General features: G+C 41.3%; 1 protein-coding gene across 7 annotated transcripts in view; it reads right to left on the bottom strand.

The window, feature by feature from the left end:
- AREL1 (apoptosis resistant E3 ubiquitin protein ligase 1) overlaps window positions 1-20,882 on the bottom strand; it is a 42,720-nt gene that overhangs the window by 10,418 nt on the left and 11,420 nt on the right. The window contains exons 2-13 of one of the 7 annotated variants that reach the window (XM_087448198.1): window positions 18,076-18,396; window positions 16,582-16,685; window positions 12,350-12,410; window positions 11,223-11,449; window positions 10,063-10,300; window positions 9,380-9,406; window positions 5,022-5,191; window positions 4,236-4,416; window positions 3,780-4,027; window positions 2,037-2,114; window positions 1,162-1,303; window positions 908-1,029 (exon numbers count right to left, since the gene is read on the bottom strand). In XM_087448198.1, coding sequence (XP_087304324.1) covers window positions 908-1,029; window positions 1,162-1,303; window positions 2,037-2,114; window positions 3,780-4,027; window positions 4,236-4,416; window positions 5,022-5,191; window positions 9,380-9,406; window positions 10,063-10,300; window positions 11,223-11,449; window positions 12,350-12,365 — 1,449 coding nt within the window. In that variant the 5' untranslated portion in view covers window positions 12,366-12,410; window positions 16,582-16,685; window positions 18,076-18,396. The remainder of the gene's footprint in view (window positions 1-907; window positions 1,030-1,161; window positions 1,304-2,036; window positions 2,115-3,779; window positions 4,028-4,235; window positions 4,417-5,021; window positions 5,192-9,379; window positions 9,407-10,062; window positions 10,301-11,222; window positions 11,450-12,349; window positions 12,411-16,581; window positions 16,686-18,075; window positions 18,397-20,882) is intronic. The other 6 variants (XM_087448197.1, XM_087448196.1, XM_087448199.1 and 3 more) reach the window with 6 other exon arrangements.

The following is a 20,882-nucleotide window of genomic DNA, read 5'->3' as shown; positions in this document are numbered from 1 at the left end:
AATGAGCTTTAATAATACCATCTTATATTTTAAATGCACATAGCTCCAGAAGAAAGTTAAGATTTTAAAAAATAATCTAATTCATCTTTACATCATTGCTTTATTGGAAAGTTGAAGCTTTTTTTTAAACAATCCTCATTTTATTAATGAGATTTTCTCATTAATAAAAAATAAATAAAAAAATTTATAAAACATTTATAAAATAAATAGAACAAAATAAAATAAAAAATAAAGAAGTAAAAATGGATCACATTAGTAAGCTGTCAGCAAGAGAACTGAGGAATCCTGGTTTTCAGTACAGTCTATCCACTAGAATCTTTATCCCTAAGGCTAGATTCAGACAGGGAACTATGCCACAAGGAGAATGTGGCTGAGAAAAGGGGTTTCCAGTCATACCTACCAGAGCCAAACATCACAAACACTTTCTGGACAGGGACCAAGCCTTCTCATTCCCGAGGAATGTAAGAACTATGCCAGTGTCTGTGCAGTGGAGACAGACACACATCAGGTGTTCCTTTTCCATCAGACCAGAGTGACAACAAAAATCATTTCCTTTTAATCTAACAAGAGCTCTTCTATTCCTGGGATTCAATAACAAGAACTTTCTTCTCTAACAACTACTTACACCTGCCCTACATAGGAGTTCCATGAGATTGTTCAGAACAGTTTAGTACAGATTTTAAAGCCAATATGTCAACTAGTTTCTTCCCTCAATAACATACCTCCAACAAATCTCCCCCAAACTTAGTATAATCACACAGAGAAGAATAGTTTTTAATAGATATGATTAAAGAGGAGAGAAATTTGGGTTTCATAAAAAGATAACCTGCAGAACATAACCAAACCCCAAAGACGTTTCCACTTGGAAAATTTTGACAGCTGTTGACAGAGATGAACCTTTACGCACCGATTCCAACAAGGCGTGTCTGCTGACCTTCAGGGTGACTTTGGAATGTGGTCTTTTCATATGTACCTGCCGTAGCTCTCGCTGGAAAAAGTTCACCTTGTCCTGAAAGGTCTCAGAGCCTCCTGAGGAACAATAAGATCCATCATGATTACAGCCTTATTACAAGACATCTGTGCAGGCCACCTCTACACCTTCATGCACCCAGGGTAGCTGGAGTCGCTGCCTTCCCTATCAGAATCCCTGTGCAACTGTACCTATGTTCTTATGGAGGGAGCGGATGAAAGTGGCCGCTAGGATGTTCCTCTCCTTACAGCTGAGCTCCACGGGAGGTTGAATGCCATCATCCACCACCAGCGTGAGGAGCTTATGTACAGGGTCAGGGCCAAGGTATGAAAACTAACAAAGGGAAAAAAAAAAGGAGTTAATCTACAAAACCCTCACATTCAGCAAAAACCCTCCACATCCCTACCCTAACCAACAGAACGAGTTAAGCCTGTTTTCTCCAAGTGAGTACCAGGAGCACATCTCCTTGTTTTTCATCTCAGTGCTCTATAATTCAAATGCTATTTTAAATTATTTGAGTCACAGCAACTGCCCTTAGTAAGGATCACAGGTAACACAACAAGACCTTCCAACATAAAATATAAGAAGGGTGAAAGCAGTCAAGATAGATAAAACAGCAAACAACTACCTGAAGAGGTTGGGCAAACTGGCTGGAGGAAAGTGATTTGCCTTTAAACCCCAAAAGTTCAGAAAAGTTAAAATAAAAAATTTTTTAATGTATGAGAATACTGATTCTAAAAAAGTTAGCTTCAGCACATTGGGAGACCAAGCTTGGGCCAAAGTTCCCAAACACACTCTGCATTAACTTAGGGGCAAATGATAACCGTTGAAGTACTCTAACTTGCTACTGAGTCCTGTTTCTGTAGGCACATGTCCTTCTAGAACTTCTATATTCTTCATGCCATTTCGTGAGGAGATACCAACTCTTTCTTTATTTGGCAATGAATCCTATGTGCACAATGAGAACGTCTAGAAACACCAAAAGCCCTTCTAGGAAAAAAAAATGGCTGAGACATTTGAGAGTTGAAGCCTGCTCAGCATGAACCAGATGTAAGGTTCCACTTACCTTTGTTCCTGGGCACACTCGGAAGGTATACAGGCGCCAGGGAATGATTTTCAGGTAGAACTCCTTCACTGAGAATTGCTGGAGGACCAACAGACAGAAAATGAAGTAACGACAAATAAAAAAGCTCTATTTGGGTATTATAATTTAAATATCAGACTCCCTATCTACATTTCTCATAATAACCTTTTTCCTCTATGGACAAAGAGGATAATTTAGTACTGAAATCAAATAAATAATATCAACTCTACCTTAAAATAGGCAAATTAATAATATTACTCTGACAGTACAATTTCACACAGAGATATTTCATAATTTTAATACTCAAAATCTCCTTCTGTTCAGCTGGGTGCTACTCAGAGAGACTTCCTCCAAGTCAATGCACAGGGAACACCAGCGGCCCATACCCACTGCTCTATCCCTATTTGAATGGTACCAAGAATTTGCTGGGGAAGAGGGGGTGGGGACAGGAGGGTGAAGGGGGTGCAGTGGAGTCTCATACAAGAAAGTTCATAAAAACCCCTTATGTAAGAACAAAGAAAGGTCTCTTTATGCCATCTATAAAAAAGGAAAAGACAACGCAATAATTTTTTAGTCTAAAAAACTACTATCTGGACATGTAGTAGGTCAGATGTTCCCCTGATTTTTAAAAACTCTTCATTAAAAGAAAATTTCAAACACTAAAGAAGAAAAAACAATATAATGAACCCATCACCAACTTCAACAATTATCAATTCATAGCCAACCTTGTTTCATCTATACCCCACCATTTCCCTCATTTCCATTCCCCCAGGCCAAATTAAGGACAGATTTTTAAATGATGAATGGTACACAGCAAAGTGTTCTGAAGGAGAATAGAATTAGAACTCAGTTTTGGTTATGAGATTACAGGAATGTAATGGGATGTTTCAAGAGTCTCATTTTTCTGAGGTCTGAATGAATAAGCAAAATACAAATATTAAAAAGAAAATCGCTAACACAAAACGCCTCTTAGCTCAGGGGCCTTGGGAAGTTCACCTCCTTGTCTCTGCCAAAATTTCTCTATTCCAATCCTGTAGCCTGATGGTGACATCTATTTACTGTGGTTTCACAAATTACAGAATGAAAGATCAAATTGTTTCAAAACAGCACAAAGGGCCAACAGTAATTTTTATACTAGTGAGAAATTTTTAATGGTTAAAACTAGCTTACTTTAGGGCCGGCCCCGTGGCTTAGCGGTTAAGTGCGCGCACCCTGCTGCTGGCGGCCCGGGTTTGGATCCCAGGCGCGCACCGACGCACCGCTTCTCCGGCCATGCTGAGGCCGTGTCCCACATACAGCAACTAGAAGGATGTGCATCTATGACATACAACTATCTACTGGGGCTTTGGGGGAAAAAAATAAATAAAATTTTTTAAAAAATGTTTAAAAAAAAAAAAAAAACTAGCTTACTTTAAAACTCTAAGAGCCAGGACTTGAAAAATCTTCCCAGAAGCAAAGGGCAGAATGCCACAGATGTTCTAATGTACCAAGGCACACAGAATCTCTAGACAGAGAGTTCATCTAGTCCAAACCAAACATTTGCAGCAGAAAAGGTAGCACGATCTTCTGCTCAACTTTAAGCAGCCTCTCTTAGCATCCTAGAAACCCTACAGGTCAATGATCTTGCCCTGATTCTCAACGGTTACTTTGTGGGTTTTGTTACCAAATACCAATTACAAGCAGGCTCAGGCATGGGGATTTTGAGGCAAGATTGGGAGTTCTAACCTTTGGTGACACATAGCAGTACACCTTCTTCGGTTTTTTCACCTTCTCAGGGGTGTGACACTCAGAGGGTGAATCTTCATCTTCTTCCTCAACAGCTGTGGAAGGCCGGCGCTGGGAAGAGCTCATGTGCATGGGTGGAAGATGCCACGGTGTGCTGGTACAGTTGGTAGCATTATAAAGATAAGCCTCAAAGTAAATGCTCATTCCTGAGGTGGACACATTGCGTTCGACAATATTCTTCTCATTCTCTGAAGTATAACAAGGAATAAGGTTTAAAGCAGGAGTCAGGGGAGAAAAAAAATTGCCCATCACTAGACCATTAGTCCACAGGACTCTAAGCCAAGTTTGGATCAAATATCAAATGTCTGTGAGGTTGGTCAGAAGAGTGCAGACATGCAAAGAACAAGTGGCCTGGGATATAAATAGGACTAAATCACAGCTTTCCTTTCAACTTACCACTTAGGACAATAATGTCAAATTCGCCATTATTGATTGGCTGATTTTGGTATGAAATACAGGCATGGAAGCAGCCTCGAGAATGCAGGGTGAGTCGCAAAAACACCTGGCAGGTCTGCCTGTTGGATGTCACTGACTTCTCAAATGAGACAGCAGTGATCTCTTCTTCTTGAGGACCAAGCTATAAGAGGAAAACAAAGCATCACTAAACATATATACTTTTCCCTATCTGCATGGCAATTTACTCTTTACCAAGAACTTTCCTATCTATAAGCTAATCTAAGTCTCGGGCCGGCCCCGTCGTGGCTTAGCGGTTAAGTGCGTACGTTCCGCTACTGGCGGCCCGGGTTCAGATCCCGGGTGCGCACTGACGCACCGCTTCTCCAGCCATGCTGAGGCTGCGTCCCACATACAGCAACTAGAAGGATGTGCAACTATGACATACAACTATCTACTGCGACTTTGGGGGAAAAAAAGGAGGAGGATTGGCAATAGATGTTAGCTCAGAGCTGGTCTTCCTCAGCAAAAAGAGGAGGATTAGCACAGATGTTAGCTCAGGGCTGATCTTCCTCACAATAAATAAATAAGTAAGTAAATAAATAAATAAATAAATAAATAATTGAATCGTTAATCTAAGTCTCACAGTTACTAACGAGATAGGTACTGTCAGATTGAAGGAAGAGCAGCACAGAAGTTAGGCAGAAGGAGACAATAGATGGAAGTGAATTAGGAAGGGTGAGAATGACAAAGAAAGGAACACACAGAGAAACAAGGGAGGCTGCTTACCTCATGAATGGACAAAGTATAATTGTGCTCATCTCTCAAGGATGTGGAATTGTTGGTAGGGTTGTCATATTCATCTCGGGGCACTATTTGAAGGGTGTGTGGCTGCCCACAGGTCAACACAAGAGTAGAAAAATGGCACACTATTTTCGTCTTGGAAGGAACCACCATTCCTGGAACAAAGACAACGAACCTAACATTTAGAGAGGTGCTTTTCAGGGCACAAAGATCTGCTCAATTAGTGAGTCCTAGAGAGCTGGGTCCCGGCCCAACTCCTAGGGATAAAAAAACACCATAAAGACGCAGAGAGAAAGAAAGAAAACGAAAACAAAGAGATTAATTCAAATGAACTTTGGGGACTTATTTTTTACAAATTCCTAACCACTGCAAGCACTAAAAAAACATGAGAAAAGAACTTAGAAAAAACAGAACTGACAGTTACAGATATAGTACCTAGAATCCCACTGGGAACCTACGAGGGAGGCAGGTCTTAAAAACAAGTGCTGAACAATCGTAAAACAAAGAAACAAAGATCCCAAAATATTTAGACACAGATCTAACAAAACATATACAAGAATTATACGCTGAAAACTACAAAATGCTGATGAAAGAAATAAAACATGTCTAAATAAATTCAGAGGCGTACCATGTGTATGAATTGTAAGACTCAACATAGTAAAGAAGTCAATTCTCCCCAAATGATATACAGGTTTAATACAATTCTTATTAAAGTCTCAGCAAGATTTTTGTAGATTTAGACAATATTGTTCTAAAACTCATATGGAAAGGCAAAAGATCTACAATAGCTAAAACAATTCTGAAAAAGAAGAGTAAAGTGAGAAAAGTCAGTTTATCCAATTTCAAAACTTATTATACAGCTACAGTAATCCAGACTGTGCAGTAAAGGTAGAGGGATAGACATATAGACAATGGAAGAGAACAGAGAACCCAGAAATAGACCCCTCCAAATATGCCCAACTGATCTTTGACAAAGATACAAAAGCAATGGAATGGTGGAAAGACAGCTTTTTCAACAAACGGTGCTGGAACACCAGAAATCTGTAAGCAAAAAAAAAAGAATCTTAACCCAATATACAAAAATCACCTAAAAATAGATCACGACCTTAAATATAAAATGTAAAACTAGGAAACTTTTAGGAAAAAAAACATAGGAGAAAATCTTCGGGATCTAGGACTAGTCAAAGAGTTCTCAGATACCAAAAGCATGATCCATAAAAGGAAAAATTAATAAGCTGACTTCATCAAAATTAAACACTTTTGCTTTGTAAAAGATCCTATTAAGGGGATGAAAAGGAAAGCTAAAGATTGGGAGAAAATATTTGCAAACCACATATGTAACAAAGGTCTAGTATGTAGAATATATAAAGAACTCTCAAAATTCAACAGTAATGGGCCGGCCCTGTGGCTTGGTGGTTAAGTGCGCGCGCTGCGATGCTGGTGGCCCGGGTTCGGATCCCGGGTGCGCATCGAGGCACCACTTCTCCGTTCATCCTGAGGCCGAGTCCCGCATACAGCAACTAGAAGGATGTGCAGCTACGACATACAACTATCCACTGGGACTTTGGGGGGAAAAAATAAAATAAATAAAATCTTTAAAAAAAAAAAAAAAAAAAAAAAATCAACAGTAAAAAACAAAAAACCCAACTGGAAAATGGACAAAAGACATATTACCAAAGAGGATACACAGATGGCAAATAAGCACAGGAAAAGATGTTCAACGTCGTTAACCACTAGTGAAATGCAAATTAAAACCACCACACACTTAGAATGGCTAAAAGAAAAAATAATGACAATATCAAACGTTGGTGAGGATGTGAATAAACTGGATCATTCATACATTGCTGGTGGGAAGGTAAAATGCTACAGGCACTCTGAAAAAGGGTTTGGCAGTTTCTTAAATATACTAAGCATGCAACTACCATATAACCCAGCAATTGCATTCCTAGGCATTTATACCAAAGAAATGAAAACTTATGTTCACACAAAAACCTGTACATGAATGCTCATAGGTTTATTCATAATACCCAAAAACTGGAAACAACCCAGATGTTCTGCAAATCTGAATGGTTAAACAAACTATGGTACATTCACAGCATGGAATACTAAGCAGCAATAAAAAGGAATCAACTATGGATACACTAAACCACCTGGATGAATCTCCAGAGAATTATGCTGAGCAAAAAAAGGGTATGTAATCTTTTGGTTACATACTGTATAATTCCATTTATATAACATTCTTGAAATGACAAAATTATAGAAATGGAGAACAGATTAGTGGGCTGCCAGGGGTTAAGAAATAGGCAGGATTTTGTTGTTAGTGCTGTCAAGTCGAATCTGGCTCCTAGCACCCCGTACAGCAGAGTGGAACCCTGTCTGGTCTTTTTGCACCATCCTCTCATCTTCCAGCCCTATATCAGACAACACTCCGCTGCTGCTATTCATAGGGTTTTGATGGCCAATTTTTTCGGAGGTGGGTGTCCAGGTCCTTCTTCCTAGTCTGTCTTAGTCTGGAAGCTCCACTGAAACCTGTCCACCATGGGTGACCCTGCTGATATTTGAAATACCAGCGGCATAGCTTTCAGCATCACAGCAACACGCAGCCGCCACAGTATGACAACCGACAGACGGGTGGGTATGATTCCCTGACCGGGAAACGAACCCGGGCCACTGGGGTGAGAGCACAGAATCTTAACCACTGGACCACCAGGGCTGGCTAACAAGTGGGTGGAGGAGGGAAAATGGGTGTAGCTATAAAAAGGCAACATGAAAGGGGCCAGCCCCATGGCCTAGTGGTTAAGTTCTGTGCACTCTGCTTTGGTGGCCCGAGTTTGGTTCACAGGCGCAGACCTACACCACTTGTTGGCAGCCATGCTGTGGTGGCAACCCACATACAAAATAGAGGAAGATGGCCACAGATGTTAGCTCAGTGAGCATCTTCCTCCAGCAAAAAGAGGAAGATTGGCAACAGATGTTAGCTCAGGGCCAATCTTCCTCAACAACAACAACTACAAAAAAAGGCAACATGAAGGATCCCTGTGGTGACGGAAATGTTCTGTATCTTGATTGTATCAGTGTCAATAACTTGGCTGTGATATTGTACTTTAGTTCTGTAAGATGTGACTGTTGGGGGAAACTGGGTCAAGGGTATGCCAAACCTATTATTTCTTTTTTTTTTTTTTGTAAGGAATATCAGCCCTGAGCTAACATCCATGCCAATCCTCCTCCTTTTTTGCTGAGGAAGACCAGTCCTGGGCTAACATCTGTGCCCATCTTCCTCCACTTTATATGGGACGCCGCCACAGCATGGCCTGCCAAGCGGTGCATCGGTGCACGCCTGGGGTCTGAACCCAGGCCGCCAGCAGCAGAGCACGCACACTTAACCGCTACGCCACGGGGCCGGCCCCATCTGTATTATTTCTTACAACTGCATGAGAATCTACAATTACAGTCATGCGCTGCATAATGATGTTTTAGTCAATGAGGGACCGCGTATATGACGGTGGTCCCATAAGATTAGTACTATATAGCCTAGGTGTGTAGCAGGCTATACCACCTAGGTTTGTGTAAGTACACTCTACAATGTTCGCACAATGACGAAATCGCCTAACAACACATTTCTCAGTATCCCCGCTGTTTACTGACACATGACTATATCTCAAAGAACTTAATTTTAATTTAAAAATAAAAGAGCTGGTACATAGTACAAGGATACAAATTGTTCTCCAATGGTGGCAAGAAAGTAGGGAGATGATAGTTCATGTGGAAAGGAGTCTGTGAGTGAGTCACTGAAGCAAAGGAGGACACACATGAAGAGGGAAATGGCTTAGGAGTTACCTTGTCCAGAGCCTTCCTCTGTTATAAAAGAAAGAAAACTGAGGACCAGTCAACCAAAGACACACAAATCTTCTTAAGGCCCCTCTCATTATGGTTTGACTCCAAAAGGTTCCCAAAGTCTTCTCATTTCTATGGATACCAACCTGGCCAGTATCTAATGGCACCCTCAAAAGGAAGCCACGGCAGAGCACATAGAGCAGACAGGATCTCAACACACTAAAGAGATATGTTGCAGAACCAGAAGTCAGAGATTATACTTTTAGGCTTCAAAGTCAGTGAGCATCTATTATCTGGCATAAAGGATACAAGTAGGGAAAAAAGTAGAGATAGAGGCCTCAATTCTCAGATACCAGAAGCCTGGGCAGACATTCTTCAACTAGAGGTAAAATACGTATTGGCAGCGAGGGTGGGATTAGGGTCAAAGGTGCTTCTACTTCAAAAGGTTTCAAAAATCAGCAGAATTTACCTTTCGTCTATTTTGGCACCCTTACCCCTTAAGAACTTACCAGGCTGATGACCCAGCAATTCCACTCCTAGAGAAATAAAAACATATGTCCACACAAAAACTTGTACACAAAGGTTCATAGCAGCATTATTCATAGTAGTCAAAAATGAAAATAACCCATAGAGGAAAAGGAGCATGGATGTTAGTTCACGGCCAATCTTCCTCAGCAAAAAAGAAAAAGAAAATAACCCAAATGTCCATCAGCTGATGAATGGATAAATAAAATGTGGTATATCCATACAATGCAATATTATTTAGCAATAAAAAGAAACAAGTATTGATTCACGCTACAGCATGGATAAATCTTAAAAGCACTATGCTAAGTGAAACAAGCCAGTCACAAAAGGCCACATATTTTATGATTACACTCACATGAAATGTCTGGAGTAGGTAAATCTACAGAGACAGTAGATTAATGGTTACCTAGGGCTGGGGGTTTTGGGGAAAATGAGGAGTGATTGCTAACGGGTACAGGATTTCTTTTAGGGATGATGAAAATGCTCTAAAATTGACTGTAGTGAAGGCTGCACAACTCTGAATTTTGAGGAACATTTAACTGTATATTTTAAATGGATGAATTACAGGGCATGTGAATTAATCTCAATAAAGGCGTTAATTAAAAAAAAATGACAAAGGAAGGAAGGGATAAAGGGAGAGAAAGGAAGAAAGAAAGAAAAAATATACCAGGTTGAAAAATCTTGTAGTAGGGACTGTAGGCCACGTTTAATCCACCAAGCTTCACTGAGATTTCGTAACGCCCAGCCTTCCGCACAGTGAAGGCCACCTTGATCACGTTGGAACTGGGCTCCTGGAGGACTTCCTGGGTCACTGGAATTTCCACTGCTAGCTCAACATGAGAGATGTGAACTCTCAGTCCCACAGGCCGATGTGCAGGGAAAGGCTGCCCATTCTTGTAGAATAACTGCCGTGGGGAGCAGAGGGGCACCCATTAGTGAGCAGGTGGAGAAAATTGTTTCCTGTCTAATTCAAGAGAGTGTGGGCAGACAGGACCTGGCAAACCTAGTACCTGCCTGTTCCGACAGGCCTGCTCACAAAGAGAGAAACAAATCCTCTCAGTGGTTCAAAGAAAACCATTAAATCATGAACAAATTCTTAACCTTCTCAGAGGACAGGGATAAAATATACCATTGAATCAATTTCAACTTGACATTTCTGAAGCACAAGTGCCGCCTCCTGTCTTACCAGCCCTTTTTATTACATTATCACTAATCCAAATATAAAGGTAAGTCAGCGGGTACCACTGGCACTGAGTGAACTAAAGTACCAGGCAAGGCAAAGTGGGTTCAGGCTATGGAGCCGAGCAGAATGCTGCAGAGAAGACATCACAGGGGCAGCAAACTTTTCCTGTAAAGGGTCAGAGAGTAAATATTTTTGGTTTTGTGGGTCATACACAGCTACCAAACTGTGGTTAACCACTCAAGTGTGAAAGCAGTCACAGGCAATACAGGAAGATGAGTGGGTGTGGCTGTGTTCCAATAAAACTGTATCTACAGAAACAAGAGGTGGGCCTGATTTGGCCCTGGGGCTACAGTTTACCAACCCCCAATCTATAACACCTAACTCTTTTCAGTAATATTTTTCTTATTTTGAAAAGGCAACATTAAGCTTCATACATGTTCAAAGCTAAGCACCCATTAAACCAAAACGATAGAGAAATTTGGGACCCTTCGGATATTAACAATTCTCAAGTCCCTGGGAGAGACTGAAAAATAAGGGAAGATATTAATATTCCCGGCCAGCACCACCAACAGACTGATCTAGGCTCTGGAAAGCAAGTGACCTCAGAAACCCCAATGGGTATGGAGACAGAAACATTCCCTTACATGCACTCGGAAGGCCATGCTGTGGCCCACCTCATAGGGGTCCTTCCAATCCCAGGAGACTTTGCAAGACCGGGGATCCAGGTAATTTCCCCGCACGTAGTCATAAATAGTCCGGTCCCCTCGGCGCTCACGGTCCTCATTCTGGAGGAAGCTGACTACACGTGCGGCAAGCTCAAAGAGGAACTTAATTGTGAAGAAGAATACAACCACAGACACTGTGATTCCACCTATGTAAAAGACAGAACACACATACCACCTGCCAATTACACATCACAGCTTCTCATATGGAATAGTCTAACCATCTCTCAAAACTTAAAAGAAACGAGGATGAGATAGCAAGACTTCCAAAGACACACGATACTGGGTCACTACCTCTGTGGGTGAAGAGGGGAACTTCTATACCAGGGGTTAGAAACTACAGTCCTTGGGCCAAATCCCACCCACTGCCTGTTTTTGCAAATAAAGTTCTATTGGAACGCAGCCCCGCCCATTTATTTACATACTGCCTAGGGCTGCTTTTGCCCTACAGCGGCAGAGTTCAGTAGTTCTGACAGAGACTATTAACAGCCTGGGAAGCCAAAAATATTTACTCTTTGGCCCTTTACAGAAAAAGTTTGCCAATGCACATTCTATACCATGGACCAAATATAATGCCCCTCCCCCACCTTCTTGCATGTGCTGGGCCCTCACAGGGGTAGTAAAAAGAATGTGTGTTCTCTTCACTCCATTTGAAAGCCTTCCCCTCCCTTGTCCACTTGGCAAAAGCCCTCCCCAATCCCCAGCAGATGTAGGGGTTCCCTCTTCTGGGCTCCCTCAAACTCCTATACATTCATCTGTTATAACTTTTCTCCCCATTGACCATCTCCCCCCTCATGTTATGAACTTCTTGAAGGCAGATTTTTGCCTTATTCGACTTTGACTAGGCAGGAAACACTGTCTGGCACTGACTATAATTACTCAATAAATATTTCCCAGATAAATGAATTCCACTGCCAACTATGTGAAGGTACATTCTGGCACGACTGCAAATATTTCTAAGTCCATTTTCAGGGGGAAAGGGGGAGGACAGAGGCAAAAAGGATGTAAGCAACCCTAATAGAAAGATAATAAATCACTCCATAACGTACAAATAACGTAAAACATCAGGTCCCTTCAACGCCGACAGACAGCCCAGGATCACAGCTGCAGCTGCAAAAGAAAACTTTCATTTAGTTTTTCCTCCCACTCTTCCTTACAGCCATCTGAGAGAGAGACAAAGCAGAGCGTATGGCTTGAGCCAACGGTCTCCAGCCTTACTATCCCTGGCCTCTCTCTCTAGCTTGACAGGTGCCCTACGACATATTTCAGAGAAAGAGAATGCATCATTCTCCCTAAAGACTTTCAATCTCCCGACCACCCTAGGAATACCACAAACAGCCACTTGCTTTATTGCTAATTACAAAATGCAATAACATGGCTTTCATCTTCTTAGATCCAGGGCCCCAAGACAGTTTCCCTCCCCCCACACAAAGTGGTGCTAATTAACACAAGCCAAGAGGATAATGGAGTCACTTTCCCCGCATATTTGCCTTCTGGAAGTAATTCATCTAAGTAGAAATAGTTATATAAAATGTGGATTTTTAAAAGCAGTATTATTATCATCATGTTGGCATTATGTAATTAAAATGAACCCTGGGTCATCCCAATAATAAGCAGTGGGCATGTAGGAGAAGTCATTTTTGCTGTTACCAATCAAACTAATGGGCCCTGTGGAAGATGAGCTCAGAAAGGCCAAGGAGAGGAACAAAAGGAGGAGACTGTACTTCTCATCCTAAGTGATGCCTGCCAAGGTCAGAACAATTCAAACAGGGGCCAGAGTTGGAGGGGAAACTTTCACTGTTATTAAACTTGTTTCCAGGATGAGACTTCGATCTTCATTACCCATATGAACCACCCAAGGTACTGCCAAGGAAAAATGCAATGTACACTGACATTCATACCTAATCAGAGTTCTGACCTTAGTATAGGCTGTATATGCTCTCTAGTCTACGCTGCACTGAATTGATTCTTTCTTTTCAAGTCAATATACATTAAGGTCATCAATGTTATCTCAACCCAGCACCTTTTATCAGCACTAGAATATTACTTAGAGACAAGACAACTGAAAATTTCTAGGCTCAGATTTGGGAGGGACCAAAACAATTTTTTTGTGTGTGTGTGAGGAAGATCAGCCCTGAGCTAACATCCATGCTAATCCTCCTCTTTTTGCTGAGGAAGACTGGCTCTGAGCTAACATCTATTGCCAATCCTCCTCTTTTTTTTCCCCCAAAGCCCCAGTAGATAGTTGTATGTCATAGTTGCACATCCTTCTAGTTGCTGTATGTGGGACGCGGCCTCAGCATGGCCGGAGAAGCAGAGTGTCGGTGTGCACCCGGGATCCGAACCCGGGCCGCCAGTAGCGGAGCATGCGCACTTAACCGCTAATCCACGGGGCCGGCCCAAAACAACTTTTTTTTTTTTTTGGTGAGGAAGATTGGCCTTGAGCTAACATCTGTGCCAGTCTTCCTCTACTTTGTATGTGGGTCACCGCTAGAGCATGGCTTGATGAGTGGTGTGAATACACGACCGGGAACCGAACCCATGAACCCGGGCCGCCGAAGCAGAGTACGCCAAACTTAACCACTACACCACTGGGCCAGCCCCTACAAGGTGTGCTTTTACGTCTAATTGTGCTGGAAAAATTTAAGAGAGAGGCAGAAAATGGCCATTAGTTCCTTTGATAATGTACCCAATGGAATCCATAGAGAGTAGGTAATTTGAGGAATGACCATGCCAAGTTTCATAGAAATCCCTATTTAGCCTGGTGTCTAAAGTCCTACGAGAAAAGAAATCCACACAGGGAACATTAACACTGTCAATACACACGGATTAAGCTGCTTCCCAAAGGGTCTATTATAAAGAGACAATATACAGACCCCAAATTTGAGATCACAACTACTGAGCCTCCTTCCCAAGCAAGTATCTCATCTCCTGGGACCCTATACTGAAAAGCTGCTATCATCTCTCAAAAAGCATCTATCTGCACCTTACAGGATATGCTAGGTGACTTGGTAGAACCAAAACTCGCAGTTTAACTGTCTTAGGTACTCCCTCAGTTGGATGCCATCCAATCTGATCCTGTATGTGAAAATCTGATCCTCAGCGAAGTTAGCATTTAGCAGAAAATGAAACGTATGTGGCTGATGTTATAGGACTTGTGATCTCAAGTCTCTTGCTCCTTGGAGGGAAAAGAGCAATGCCAAATTTATGGCACATGGCATGAGGGCTGCGAAAATTTCTATCTACTACCTCTGACAATGACAACAACCTTTTCTGAGAGGCAGCTGACAAGCAGTAAGGCCCAGGGCTACAATGAACTGTGTGACCTGTCTGGCTTCAGAATTCTCATTGCTGTGAAGAGTTGAGATTTAATCATTTCTATGGCACCATTTCCTTTAGTGTGACAGGACTTCAATATAACTTCCCACAGCCATCAAGACTCTAAAATCAAACAGTATAACAAAGAGTGTAATACAGAGGATAAGAGCATGGACTCTAGAACTAGACTACCTAGCTGGGTTCAAGCCCATCCTCTGCAATGCACAGTGTGACCCTGGACAAGTTGTTTAATGTCTCTACAGAGTGCCAGTTTCCTTATCCGTCAAATGGGGATAATACCTGTGTGTATCTCATAGAGGTGCTGTGAGGATTAAATGAGGCAGCACATGTAAACAGCCCTGTGCCTGGCACACAGTAAGTTCCGTTTTAATTATTATAATTATTATCAATAGTAATAGCAGCATCACTACTCCTTCACTTCAGAGCCAAGGAGACTCAGGGAATCAGTCTACTGGCCCACATTTTCTTCAATGGGAAAAGCATCAGAATTAAAAGACATAGCTTCTCTTACCATACTTAAAATCTCTGCCCATATGATAGTTCTTTATACTATTCTAATTTCACGTCTGAAAATTTTTATACGGAAGAGTTAAAATTCATCCTAGGGGCTGCCTGGTGGCACAGCGGTTGAGTGAGCACGCTCAGCTTCGGCAGCCCAGGGTTCACAGGTTCGGATCCCAGGCGTGCACCGATGCACTACTTGTCAAGCCATGCTGTGGCGCCGTCCCATATAAAGTAGAGGAAGGCGGGCACAGATGTTAGCCCAGGGCCAGTCTTCCTCAGGAAAAAAGAGGAGGATTGGCATCAGATGTTAGCTCAGGGCTGATCTTCCTCAAAAAAAAAAAAAAATCATCCTAAAATAATTCATCCAACGAACACTGACTACCTACTTAATGTGTCAGGTACTGGAGGAACAGTGTCAAACAGCCACAGTCTCAGTCCTCATGAAGCTGGCAGTAACGAGCTTGACCTTGTTGAGTCCTTGTCCATTTTTTCCCCATTCACTTATTTCTCAACCAAATCATCATCACTGATCTAGATCATCTAAACCTTTTCTAAGTCAATTCTATATTTCTACTCCAATTCCTTTTATTATTTAAAACTCAGCATACCAATTACTACTTTTTTCCAAACAACTCTCCTCTCTTCTCCTTGAAACCTCCTTGTGACCAGGGAATTAGCTCTGACAATTCATCACTCAGTGATTTGACCTTTACAAAATATCCTGCTTCTCTACAATAGCTCTCAAAAACCTCTTCAACAATATTACTCATCTCTCAATTTTACCCATGGTTACATTTTGAACTTGCCTTCCTTCTACATTTTCCCCCTTTCTTATTCCTCCTGAATGATGTCATGAAGCCTCCTTATCTTTGACAGTCAAATCACTTTTATTCCAGATTTCACTTCTGTTTTGTAGGCATTTTTTGTCCTCTTACCGACCCTGTCAGTGCTCTCTCTGCTCTGTCTCTGCTCCCATCCCCAGCCACAGCATTCTCCTTGGCCGCATCTCCCACAGTACCTTGTTACTCATCCTATGATCTATCTGAATCAGATCCCTTACACTTTTACACATAAGCTCTGAAATGTCCCATCTCCAAACCTTCATAAAAGTCATTTCCTCTGCCTAGACTATCCTCTGCCCTCTTAGTGTCTACCTACGGACAATCTCCTAATCCTAAAGTCTAGGGAAGATCCTATCTCCCCTCCCTGAAATCTTCCCTGAGCCTCAATTTAGAAATTCCTTCCTTCCTCTGTATTCCCACATCACTTTGTTACGATTTATCTTATAGCACTCATATCTCTTTCATTTTAGTCCCTTGTTTGTTTTATTTTCCATTTCAGAGTGGTAAATAACGTGAGGCAAAAACTAGTCTTAAAAATTCTCCACAGCATCCAACAAAATTGTATATAGTAATTGCAATAAATATGAATAAAATACCTGAATGGTTACGGTCAAAAGTCTTCTTTTCTTTGTCCAGAATGCTTACAGATCAGGAATTTTCCACATGGGACCTTCCTTTTAGATACAGTTTTTAAAGACTTCTGTAATTAGCAGTACATTCACTTGAGCCAGGGGTTAAAAACTCTTCAGATCAAAAGTTGCCAATTTATTTCAACTCAACAAGTATGTATCATATACCCACAACTAGAGTCATGGGTTCTCATGCATGGCATGGTGTCCAGTTTTATGGTCCTATTTTCCTAATCTTGAGCTTTTATTTTTCTACAACAGTTTCTATAGCACCCTCCACTTTCTGCTGCTCACACTTCTTCATAAAATTATTTTGGAACTCTTCCTGAGTCTAACTCAAGCACAAAGAAGCAGTATGTTAAGCCTCTGCCATACTATTTTATGCAATTCAGCTACATGAGTATTCTGTTTGTTTTCAAGTTCATCTCTTTAGTGTTCTTGCCCTTATACAATTCAGCAAATTGTGATACTCTAAGCTAGCAGAATAACTGTAGTAGCAGTAATGTAATACTACCTCCTTCTTGAGCCACTTATGATAGGCAAAACACTGCACTTAGTGCTTATATATGTTAGCCTATATAACTGTCACCATAACAACTTGGTGAAATAAGCACTATTATTCTCATTTTATAGATTAAAAAAAAAAACAAAAAAACCTGGGCTTAGAAAAGTTAACTTGCTGAACATCCCCCAGCTGGTTAAGTGACAGAGCTGAGACTCAAGCCAGTGTCTGATTCTGAAGCCCAGTCTTCTTAGTCTCATACAACACTGAATCATGAAAAAGAATGGAGTCATAGGGATACTGAAGTATTTGGGAAGAGAAAAGATTTAAGAAAAGAGGTAAAAGCGTGTATGAAAAACATTACCCAATCTTACTGTGAGGAATCGCATCATGAGGCTAAAATTAGAAAGATAAACTCTTATGGCCCTTTTTTCAAGCTTTTGAAATAAAAACAAGGCATGACAAAGGAAAATGGAATGCAGTACCAATATCTAACGCGGAAATATCACCTGCTTACTAAAAGATCCTGGGCAAGCTGCTTAATACTACAGCACTTTGCCTCACATCGCCTACAAAAGGGGGAAGAGGGAGGCGGAAGTACTTAAAAATACCTCTTTCAAGGGAATGTTAGAAAGCTGACTGACATACACATTCCAAAATTCTTTGCGTTTTTAGGAGTATAAAGATTTATTATTACAATATCAAAAAAATTTCAGCCCTGACATTGAAGATCAGTTGTGAAAAAGTCATTTCCCAAAAATGAAGAATTGATTTCTTCATACTCAAAGTTGCCCTGCTGGCCAGCAGGGCGGGGTAGGGTGGGGGAGAAGGGAATCAATTCTAACTCAACTGCGCACTTCAACAGCTATCCCTTGCTGAAAAGGCTTAAGAACTCGTTACTAAGTCCATGTTCCCCGCATCCCAATAACAAGTGAGTCTTAACTAGTCTATTGCCTTACCTTTAAACGAGGGCCCATGTTCTGAGGACGGAGTTGAGCACTCCTAATCACCAAAGCAGGTAACTTTTGGCCCCTTTCACCTTGTCTTCCAACTTCCACATGAAAGAAAATAGCCGCAAGGTCAATGGAAAGTGTCTGTCCATCAGACCTTCACAGAGAGTGTGTCACAGAAGCAGAGGGTCAGTGTTTCTGGAATGAACTAGATGAATTCCAAGGTGGAGAAACATAACCCAAAAATATATCATCCCTGGACTTCTCTCTAGTGCAGGGTACGATCAACTGCCAAAGGATGCATCTGTTCTGCCGTCTCAGGATCCTACCCTACAAAGAAAAAAGAGTCAGTGGAATAGCTTTTTATTTCTCAAAGAGAATCCCCAGAAAACAACAAAGAAGAGGTAGAACTGGCAGTGGAAACCTGGGACACTAAAAATAACCCAGAGCAGGTAAACCGACCAAGTTTTCCCAATCAAAACTCCACAAGAAAAGTCAAGTGGCAATCTCACTGCCTTAATTGTGTCACTCCCCAGAAAGAAGCTCCAGAATTTCAGTTGGTTCCAACCCTTCAGTAGAAGCCAACTAGAGCACAGATTTCGAGTGAGCCTCACCACAATCACATGCTCAGTTTCAGTCTAATGGGGCTGGAGCACAGGGTCTGGCAACAAGGTGAAGAGAAATGAGCCAAGAGGATAGGTGGGGCCAGGTTACAGAGTGCCTTGTGTTCTATGATAAGGAATTAAGATAATATTCAGTTGGAAAGGGGAAACCACCAAAGAGCTTTAAAAACTAATCTATCAGCCTTTGCAGTCTGCTCCCTTTGTGCCCATGTATGCATTTCCAAGACATGGTTAAACAATGCTGATTTTATCTTTAAAAAAGTAAAATTTGTACTATGAGTGAGGGAAAAAATCTGTGAACTTTCAAGATAAAGTCACTAAGTAATAAAGTTCAGTAAAGTCAGGCAGTAACTCAAAGATATTCATCAACTAAATGTAGCACAAAGGGGGTCATGGCAAGGCATACACAAACAGCCACAATAAGACACATGAGAAGAGATTAGTAATCACGAAAGGAAAAGAGAGCCTCTTTCCACATGGCAGGCACTGTTCCCAGTGCTTAACTCACAACCCCAAGACACAGACACAATTATCCCTATTTTGCAGATGAGGAAACCGAGGCGCTTTCTCAAGATTATGTCCAATAAGTAGTAGAGTTGAGTCAAATCCAGACAACCTGGACCCAGAATCCACCCTTTTAATGATTCCTCTACTGCCTCTCTACATGGGAAACCAAGAAAGAAAACACAAAGGGCTAACAAGAACAGAAGAGCAGAATGGGTAAAGGCCAGCAGATCAAACAAGTTGGCAAACTTTTATAATTAAAAACAAATAAGTATATGTATTTATTTTAAAATATGGTGATAGACTTGCCAAGTACATAAGCCAAAACCTAGGTCAACTAGCAACTGGAACCAGCTTAAAGGATCCACAAACAAGAGAAGAGTTACATAAATTATAAGAGAGTCATTAGAATGTTATATAAGCATTAAAAAATGACCCTTTTAAAGAATAACACAGGGAAACACTCAAATAAAATGTTAAATGAAAAATCAAGCACAAAATTATTTACACAGTATGAGCCCAATTTTTAAAATATTACTTTACATAAAGACTGGAAGGGGGCCGGCCCGGTGGCGCAGTGGTTAAGTGTCTGTGCTCCGCTTTGTTAGCCCAGGGTTCTCAGGTTCAGATGTGGGGCGTGTACCAAGGCACCGCTTGTCAAGCCATGCTGTGGTGGCATCCCATACAAAGTAGAGGAAGACAGGCACAGATGTTAGCCCAGGGCCAATCCTCCTCAGCAAAAAGAGGAGGATTGGCATCTGATGTTAGCTCAGGGCTGATCTTCCTAAAAAAAAAAAAAGACTGGCAGGAACAATATAAAACTGTTAATAGTGGTCATCTCTTGGTGTATGGAATTATAAATAATTTTCATTTTCTACCTGTACCTTTTAGTGTTTACCAAATTCTTAATGATGCAGGAACATATAAAAAGTTTCTATTTCTGGAGAACAAATATTTTTTTTTCTATAAAAGGGACAGAACAGGCAAGTTATCCTTTTTTCAAATAAGGAAACTATTAAAAATTAGCTCAAGACAACAGAATATCCAACTTTTATTTCTAGTCATTGTGATCTTAGTGGGTCTCCAATCCTGTGATCAGCCATTTGATTATTAAATCAAATAACTCCTAGTTCTAACATCATCACACAGTTCTAACTGTGCCCCACTGTGAACTACCATGCTTACCATTCCACCCCCAATATTTCAGTGTCTCTAGTGCGCTTCAAGACTCAACTCAACCACCACCCTCTTTCCTGGTCCAAATGCCAGGCCCCTCTGAGGGCTCTCCCTATCCCAGGCAGAACCAATCAGTTCTTCCTTTGTGGTAATCCTATGCTGAAGATCCTCTATTAGAGCATTTATTAGTCTGGATTATAATTATTTGTTTATACAATATTCTGTCCTAATGGATTGTGGGCTCCCTGAGGAGACTGACTGGGTCTTACTCATCTTTGCCTTCCAGTAGCTAGTATGGTGTTCAGAGTCGATCTCAGAGTTTGTACTTTCACAAGCTCCCCAAGATTCCTGTGCACGTTAAAGTCTGAGAAGCATGGTCTAGACCAGAGCAGTCAGCTGAGAAGAGACTCAATATTCTGCATCTCTAACAGGCTCACAGGTAATGCTGATGCTGCTGGTCTGCAGACCATGCTTTCAGGTATAAGAGTCTAGAGTGGGAGTTGGCAAACTACA

This window comes from Ceratotherium simum, chromosome 24 (genome assembly GCF_057802395.1).
Source record: "Ceratotherium simum simum isolate JZ-2026a chromosome 24, ASM5780239v1, whole genome shotgun sequence".
Taxonomy (NCBI): Eukaryota; Metazoa; Chordata; class Mammalia; order Perissodactyla; family Rhinocerotidae; genus Ceratotherium; species Ceratotherium simum.
This window is presented reverse-complemented; position numbering and strand designations above follow the sequence as displayed.